The sequence below is a fragment of the Brienomyrus brachyistius genome, chromosome 13 (genome assembly GCF_023856365.1).
Source record: "Brienomyrus brachyistius isolate T26 chromosome 13, BBRACH_0.4, whole genome shotgun sequence".
NCBI lineage: Eukaryota > Metazoa > Chordata > Actinopteri > Osteoglossiformes > Mormyridae > Brienomyrus > Brienomyrus brachyistius.
This window is the reverse complement of record NC_064545.1, coordinates 15,779,432-15,787,281: the sequence shown is the minus strand read 5'-3', so window position 1 is coordinate 15,787,281 and position 7,850 is coordinate 15,779,432. Positions and strand designations below refer to the sequence as shown.

The 7,850-nt window shown below is 43.6% G+C and overlaps 2 protein-coding genes across 3 annotated transcripts; one reads left to right on the top strand and one right to left on the bottom strand.

Moving 5' to 3' along the window:
* Positions 1 to 229: 229 nt before the first annotated feature.
* Positions 230 to 2,672, bottom strand: mcee (methylmalonyl CoA epimerase). Its single transcript, XM_048973037.1, has 3 exons — positions 2,535 to 2,672; positions 1,743 to 2,089; positions 230 to 1,324 (listed from the first exon to the last, which is right to left on the bottom strand). Exons 1-3 carry the CDS (start codon positions 2,560 to 2,562, stop codon positions 1,172 to 1,174), a joined length of 528 nt encoding a protein of 175 aa, XP_048828994.1. The 5' UTR covers positions 2,563 to 2,672; the 3' UTR covers positions 230 to 1,171.
* Positions 2,673 to 2,811: 139 nt separating this feature from the next.
* mphosph10 (M-phase phosphoprotein 10 (U3 small nucleolar ribonucleoprotein)) lies at positions 2,812 to 7,354 on the top strand. Of its 2 annotated transcripts, XM_048973035.1 has the most exons (12): positions 2,812 to 2,830; positions 2,934 to 3,071; positions 3,342 to 4,020; positions 4,200 to 4,375; positions 4,601 to 4,775; positions 5,064 to 5,205; positions 5,359 to 5,426; positions 5,617 to 5,754; positions 5,868 to 5,978; positions 6,148 to 6,255; positions 6,332 to 6,562; positions 6,970 to 7,354. In XM_048973035.1, the coding sequence occupies exons 2-12, from the start codon at positions 2,983 to 2,985 to the stop codon at positions 7,117 to 7,119; spliced, it is 2,067 nt and encodes a 688-aa protein (XP_048828992.1). In that variant the 5' UTR covers positions 2,812 to 2,830; positions 2,934 to 2,982; the 3' UTR covers positions 7,120 to 7,354. The 2 variants fall into 2 exon arrangements, with proteins under 2 accessions (XP_048828992.1, XP_048828993.1); XM_048973036.1 differs by lacking the exon at positions 2,812 to 2,830 and having other exon boundaries at positions 2,851 to 3,071; positions 5,871 to 5,978.
* Positions 7,355 to 7,850: the final 496 nt, after the last annotated feature.

The window sequence follows — 7,850 nt, the reverse complement described above, 5'->3', positions numbered from 1 at the left end:
GTTCCCCAAGCGCTGAATTAGCTGCCCCCTGCTATGTCAGGACGTCACATATGGGTTAAATGCAGAGGACACATTTCGTTGTTGTGCACTGTGGTGTGTCAACACTGACCACTGATCTCTAAATAAAAATAAAATATCCAGGTAATTATCTAGTGAAGAGTTGCACAATATATCAGTTAACAGATCAACATCAACCAACATTCATTAAAAATGATGACATCGACATCGGTCAGAATCAGAAAACTTTTATCCCGAAGAAAATTCTTTTAAATAAACTATTATTTGCCGAAATTGGTCTGATGCATCCGTAGTGAAGTACTGAAATAATGGGCGATGTCGCTAAAGGTGGGCAGAACGTCGCTGGGGTCCCGCTGCCCGCAGGAAGCCCACATCGCACCCTAGGCAAGGTTCACTGCTGGCGCCCCAATACCCCCAACAAAAAACACTGCAACAAATTACAGATTAACGCCAACTTAAAGACACACGTTGTTAACATCTACTGGATAATGTTAATTTTGATTCTGACAAGACAACAGTAACAGCACTTCACTTGTGATGCTCTTTCCCCCCCACACCAAGTGTCTTTGGCAGCTCTCCCCTCCCCCACAATGCACATTGCTAGGTGCAAGCAAAACTGGCTGGTTTAATGGGTTAACCGGCCCTGACTGTCCTCATTACATGGTGTGGCTGCTACACATATTCAAGAGATCCGAAGGAGTAACATCACCGAAAGGTTTCACTATAAGGGTGCAACACTGATCAAGCGTATCTGATTTTTCTGACAGTGTAGTTAGAACAAAAAAAAAAATGCCGTCCCAGTGTTTCCACACTTTCTAGCTTAGTTAGTAAAATTAACAAATTATACACATTATAAAATTAACACATTATACACTTAAATCCACATAGCTATACAAGATATAATTTAGAACAATACAATTTATAACTTGCTTTTTACCTGAATTGTGTAACATTCTATGCCTTCAACTTTAATTCTATACCTTACACTTTTTTACATTTTCCCAAAAGAAATAATTCCTTTTCACCCGAGATTATTCCAACCATTAATTTCTAATATAATTTATTGTGTACCACAGCAAAGTGTTGTCTGATACACTCCAAAGTATTCCTGTCAGGAATGTGCTGACATATCTGTGTTGGGCCTGGGTAAAATCTAGGCTTGCTCCAGTTCCACCAGCACACCATCACAGTCCTTTGGGTGGAGGAACATAACGGGTTTGCCGTGAGCGCCGATCCTAGGCTGTTCTGACAGGGTTCTGATGTTCTTCCCCTTAAGGTCCACTATGGCAGCATCGATGTCATCCACCTGTGCCCAACATATCATTAAAAAGCACATCTTAAATTCAGTGGCCGCAGTCTCTATACATACATGCACACATAATAGCACCTGATTATCATTTGAATGAGGAAGGTCACTTATGGTTAGCATAAGCAGGACAACTAGAGATTGTGTCATGCCAAGTACTGCGCTACCACAAGCAACATTATACGCTTAAACCACCATCACAGTGGTAGTCATACTGATGTTCGTAGTGTGAAAAAAACACACTAATGCTTTTTCAAAACATCGCAAATTTTAGGCCTATATTTTGCACGTAAACATTCATAACCTACATTATTGACCCTGAATGATTTGGAGCGTTAAGTTAAGACTCTTTATCGACAGCAGAACCATTGCAGAAGGCAATATAAATCGTAGGGTCTTCTATCAACAAAAATCATACCTCGATACAAATATGGTGCATCCCTCCGGACTTGTTCTTCGCCAGAAAGCCTGCGATGGGACTCTTCTCCCCCAGCGGGTGCAGGAGCTCCAGTTTGGTGTTGCCGAGCTCCACGAACACCGTGCATACGCCGTGCTCCGGCAGGGGGACCACGGCGCTCACCTGGGCGCCCAGCACGTCGCGGTACAGGGACGCCGCCTTATCCAGGTCCGGCACGGCGATGGCCACATGGTTGAGCCTTCCGAGCCGCCACAAGGATCCGGGGACACCGGGAGACGGGGGTCCGGCGGCCGAATGGGCTCTCAGCGCCGGGCGCAGGCAGCGCACACCCCGCAAAAGGCCACGGGCTGGAAGGAAGCGCGTTACCGTCATTATGAGAAGGAAAAATATACGTGAATTCCTTTATTCATCTATGACTGATTCATTTCACAATGTAACACAAACTTTAAACCATCCATACTTACTATCTAGTTTACATTACACTGTCAGAGGGAAACACGGATTTTGCTTTTTAAAGTACACTTATCAGGCTTTTGCCAAATGCTGCAAGAAGGATTTTACCTGCAATTTACAAAACGCGATTTTCTTTCACTAGACTTAATACACCGTGTAACATTATTCAAATACCTTTACAGTGAAGCGATAAAATTTCGAGTTATTAGTCTATAAGACGTTTTATCCAAACAGCTGTATAACCAAAGTCCCGTAATTCTCCTCATCGTACAATTATGATTTTATTAGACAATTACATTTTTCCCAAAAGTCGTATGGTTACATTGCTTCGTACCTCACCTGCAACCTTCAACATGGGCGCCGCCATATTTTCACACAGTAACTTTATTTAACCGGTTTTCCGAACAAATTTGCGAAATGGCGCAACCGCTTAACCTGAACACCAGCCAAAACACGACAGTCGTTTTATTATGAGTTGTTTGATTTCCTGATTTAGAAACAGATTTTTGTTGTGTACTTATGTCAGAGCAATATCGTGGCATAATATCTTTCTCCGATATAAAATAATATCCGCATCTTCTGAGATATTCTTCACATATCGATCAAACAGGAGTGCGGTGTTTTAATCAAATTAAGTAAATATTTTGTTGTAGTTTTAAGTTACAATAATGTGGAAATGTGTATTTGAACGCTAGTTTCTAACCGGACTTTCTATTGCTATCGGACATTTGTTTCCAGGGGAAATATTTTCCTGTGACTCCATGTGCGGCTCCATGTGAGTGCAGCGATGGCAGATCAGCGGAGTATAGAAGACACGCTGGAACGATGTCTAAAGCTTTTAAATACTAACACTGCACATCCCGAGATGTTTCTTAGGTAAGCTTAATATGAAGAGAAAATGCTGTGTTTGTGTGGTTGACGATTATCTGAAGGTTTTGATTTTAAAATGTTCAGTGAATATTGTTGCTTTGCCGACTATTCAACGATGCCTGACTTGTGTAGCAAATGAAGATGTTCAGGTCTATTCGAGTTATTTTGCACAGATTTTTATTGAAATACATCTCGAAGTAGTACTGATAATGTGACTCAATCAAGCCTGACTGTAACTGAAATATTTCTTTGTATTTTTCTGATCCTTTATACAAGTGTTCAGGATGGATTGGCATCGGAATTCACTTCCCTCACAAAGACTCTGTATGATGTGCACAAGGCACATGAACCTGTGGAAACCAAGGGAAGCCCCCTGGAGCAGCTGGTGATCGAGAACTTTGATGAGGAGCAGATTTGGCAAGAGTTGGAGCTTCAGAATTTGCCCATTCTGAGGCATTTTGAGCTCACTGTTAAGAAGGCAACCAGTAATATGGAAATTATGATCATTGAGGAAGACGAGGACAACAGTGAGGATGAAGTAGCCGAGGATAACATCAGTGATGTAGAGGAGGAATTGAGTGAGGAAGAGGAAGGGGAGGAAGATGATGAGCAAGTAGAGGAACAGAGACCAAAAGCCAATAAGTCTTCATCAAGGGTTGTAGAAAAGTTCTCAGATGAGGATTCCGACTTGGACTTTGATGTGGATGCATTGGAGAAACAGGCCAAGCAGCGGCAACAGATAAAACGGAATACCAGAAGGGAAACAGGATTTGGTTCTGAAGTAGATGACAGGTTCTTCAAGCTTTCAGAAATGGAGGCTTTCCTGGAGGATGTGGAGAAGAAAGAAATGGATGGAGATGATGGTGATAGTGAGATAGATTACTTCCAGGACATTCCATCAGGTGAAGAGGATGAATTGGACCTGGAAGAAGGTGTGATGGCTAAAAGGAAGAAGGTAACTTTCAAGCCCCCCTACCCACATCCATTAATCATTTCAGTTCTGAATATTAACTGTGGACTACAAATCTCTACATGAATATTTTCCCCATTTCTGTTTGAGGAGTAATGATTGGGGGGGGGGAATTGTAATGTGTACAACTCACATGTATTGTTACACACCTTGTGTTTATTCAGCAAAAGAAAAGTTCGAGAAACCTGAAATACAAGGACTTCTTCGACCCCATTGAAGAGGGGTTGACCAAGGCAAGCCCAGCAGAAGATGATGGTTTGGAGTTTGAAGATGATGAAGAGGGAGAAACAACTATGCAGGAGGAGGAAGATGATGATGATCAGGAGGAGTTTTATGAAGAGTCCGTGCTTAAATGTTGACATTTTTACATGGCATTTTTACATAAGCTAAGCCAAGCATCTTTATGCTAATAAATAAAACAGTTGTTTTGTTGGTTACCAGTGCTCTGCATGTAATCATACTTAATTTACCACCGACATTTGTTTGACACAGGAGCTTGCAGTCATAATATTTATATGAAATCAATATCCAGGCTAACTGGCAATGCAAACTGTCTTCCATGTAGGGAAGACATGAGTGAAAATGAGGAGAGCCGGGAAGCCAGAGAGCCCTTGAAGAAGGTGACTTTTGATCTACCGGATGAAAGCGAGGGGGAGGAAATGGAAGAAATCTTTGGAGGAAAGAAACGGAAAGCAGAAGAGGAGGAGGGCAAGTCACCGTTTGAGAAACGACAAGCAAAGGTATTCACAAAGAGAGCCTTTGGTTTATTCTGTCGTAAACTAACACTGTAATGGTGCTTTCATGATCTGTTTGTTTTTGAATAAAAGGAAGATGAAGTGCAGCTAAGACAAATGTGTATAGAAAACAAACAGGTTTTTACTTGTCATTGCTTAGAAAGTTGTAGTAACCATTTAGTAAAATAATTCCAGCCTTATCAGTGACCATACTGCACAGAAATATGGAGAGAGGCCCTGTGCCTCTCCGGAGCCGAGAAGCGCGAAAGCATCTCACCCGGTCGTTCTCCACAGATGGCAGAGAAGATCCAAGAGTTGGAGAAGGCTGCGCTGCAAGAGAAGCCTTGGCAGCTCACCGGCGAGGCAACTGGGCAACTGCGACCGGAGAACAGCTTGCTGCAGGAGGACTTGGAGTTCGACCAGACTGCCAGAGTCGGTGCGTCTCCAACTCGCCTTAGTGCTGCTCCGGAGGGCACCGCCTGCAGTCAGGCAGCGCTGCTCTGAAGGCATTTCCTGGCTTATTTACCCACAATCCCTGGCGAAAAACAGGGTAAGAATTGTCTGGTAATCTGTCTCACCTGTTCTCCAGCCCCTGCAATTACCGAGGAGACAACTTTAAAACTGGAGGACATTATCAAACAGAGAATAAAGGACCAGGTTGGTGCATTGAGATCCTCACCTTGTCTAGCCCCATCCACTCAACCCTCTTAGAGCCCAGAGTGTCAGTAGTGAAAGGAAAATAACTAATACAACGAATTGGTCTATTAACCATGGCTGAAACAAAGAATTGAGCGTTTCCGATTGAGGTCTTGCAGAGTGGCTACTTCTGACTTCTGCTTCCGGCCAGGTGTGGGATGATGTGGTCCGCAAAGAAAAACCTAAGGAGGACGTGTTTGAGTACAAGAAGAGGCTGACCTTGGACCATGAGAAGAGCAAGCAGAGCCTGGCTGAGGTCTACGAGCAGGAGTACCTCAAACAGGCAAAGGTAACATCCCGGTATCACTCTAGTACACTGAAGAACTTGCTCATGTCTCGCTTTTTCATTCTGCCAATACCCACCATGATTGTCATTCTCACCACATGGTGTAAATGATCTAGCAGAAGGTGGAGGAGGAAGAGAACCCAGCCCACGTGGAAATCCAGAAGCTTATGGACACTCTGTTGCTGAAGCTGGACGCTCTTTCCAACTTCCACTTCACGCCCAAGCCTGTGAGTAGCTTTAAGTCCCTGCGCTGCTTAAGGTTTGGTCCAGTGTGATTAAATAGGAAGACCTTTTGGGCCAGACAGCAACAGAGGTTTGTTATGAGAGTTGGGTAATACATTAGTCTGTCGGACAAGAGTGCTTCGTAGACCAACCTTGTCATCGCATTCGTTGTAGCCGGTACCTGAGGTGAAGGTGGTCTCCAACCTACCGTCCATCACCATGGAAGAGGTCGCTCCCGTCAGTGCCAGCAGCACAACCCTCCTGGCTCCTGAGGAGATCAAGGTGAGTCTGCACTCCGGACACGGGTGTGTCGAGAAGGGCCTCCTGCTTCCATTACCTCATATTCCTCCTTTCCCAGGAGAAGAACAAGGCCGGCAACTTGCTTGGCGACTCGGAGAAGTCGGGCACAGATAAGAAGCGGGAGCGGCGGAAGAAGAGGAGGATGAAGCGAATCCGGCTGCAGGAGAAGGAGAAGAAGCGAAAACTGCGGGAAGCCAGTAAATCCGGGGAGAACAAGAAGCAGACGAAGGCGGAGGTGGCAGAGAGCCTGAAGAAGCTCGCGAAAGGAGGAGGAGCGACTCTGGTCAAGGTGAGCGGCCCGTTTCCCTCTGAAAACGGATCATGGTGAAAGCTGTCCTATACAGCATTTAAGTGACGGCACAATTCTGAAAAATTCATAAGTAGTAACACTATTAGAAAGTTGCACTAAACTAACAAAAAACAAGCATTGTGGAGCAGAACACTTGTAGTTTAAACCATTGTTTACCTCGCCATCTCTTGTGTTGTATTGAATATCCGACTTCATTTGAAGCATGTGTATGAAAGGATTGAAGAGTAACGTTCAGCAGTCCGGCAGAGATGCACATTGCCATTAGGTGATAAGTTTATTGATCACTTTCCACATCTGTGCCCCACTGTTATCCAGCAGTGAAATGCGGTCATTCGCCCTGCCGCTTCGTGTCAGCTGCTTTACGTCTTCGTGTTTTGCCCAAACAGGACGACGGGAAGGACAAGGCCCTTCGATCCTCTCAGGCATTCTTCTCTCAACTGCAAGACCAAGTGAAGACGCAGATCAAAGGAGCGAAAGACCAGGCGTCCAAGAAGAAGAAGCAGAAGCAGATTTCAGCCAGCAAACTGAAACTGTAATGGTGCTGTGCTTGGAACATGTTTTTTGTAAGCTCACTTTTTAATTTTTTTTTTTGTCTGTACATGTACAATCGAAGATAAACACAATAAATACAATTTGTGAAAGGACACTGTCCAAGTTATTAAAATTGTTATATACAGATTTGTCATTCATACATGAGACTTTGTGTTGGTTTATGAATTTGATTGTGCTTTTAACTAACGGCCTCAAGCCATTAAAATGCATTTTTGATAACATACGTTCTGGGCTTTCAATAGACCATATTATAGAAGTTACGTATATCATATCAGAAAATATTGTAGTTTTAGTGTAAAATCTGCCTATATGTAACACGTGCATTTTCTTAAGGGGGGGGGGGGGGGGCAGAGGGCCAGGGTGCGGGCCAGATGCGGTACCAGTCAATTGCAGGGCAATCACACATTATGGGCAATTCAGAGATGCAAAATAATCTAATTGTCTTTGGACCGTAGGAGGAAACCCACGGGACACGGGAAAAAAAGCAAGTTTCACACATACTACGCAGAACTGAAATTCGAACCACCCACAAAAAAATCAAAATGCATAAAAATTGTAATGTCAACACTACCCACTGTAAATATTTTTAGCGTTCAAAAGCAAATTAAACGTTCTTTCTGAACACTGTCGTCTTCATATACAAACATTTTCCTCCACTGACTAGTACCAAATGTATATTTAGGCTGCTTGCTTACGAAACCATACCGCATTATAA

What these genes read in the sequence shown, in the direction of transcription:
- mcee (XM_048973037.1), bottom strand. Translation starts at nt 2,562, where the DNA reads ATGGCGGCGCCCATGTTGAAGGTTGCAG. An exon ending in GCCCATGTTGAAGGTTGCAG is followed by an intron (nt 2,090 to 2,534) that starts GTGAGGTACGAA and finishes GCTTCCTTCCAG; the next exon opens with CCCGTGGCCTTTTGCGGGGT. An exon ending in TGCACCATATTTGTATCGAG is followed by an intron (nt 1,325 to 1,742) that starts GTATGATTTTTG and finishes TGTTGGGCACAG; the next exon opens with GTGGATGACATCGATGCTGC.
- mphosph10 (XM_048973035.1), top strand. Translation starts at nt 2,983, where the DNA reads ATGGCAGATCAGCGGAGTATAGAAGACACGCTGGAACGATGTCTAAAG. An exon ending in TGATGGCTAAAAGGAAGAAG is followed by an intron (nt 4,021 to 4,199) that starts GTAACTTTCAAG and finishes GTGTTTATTCAG; the next exon opens with CAAAAGAAAAGTTCGAGAAA. An exon ending in CAGGAGGAGTTTTATGAAGA is followed by an intron (nt 4,376 to 4,600) that starts GTCCGTGCTTAA and finishes TCTTCCATGTAG; the next exon opens with GGAAGACATGAGTGAAAATG.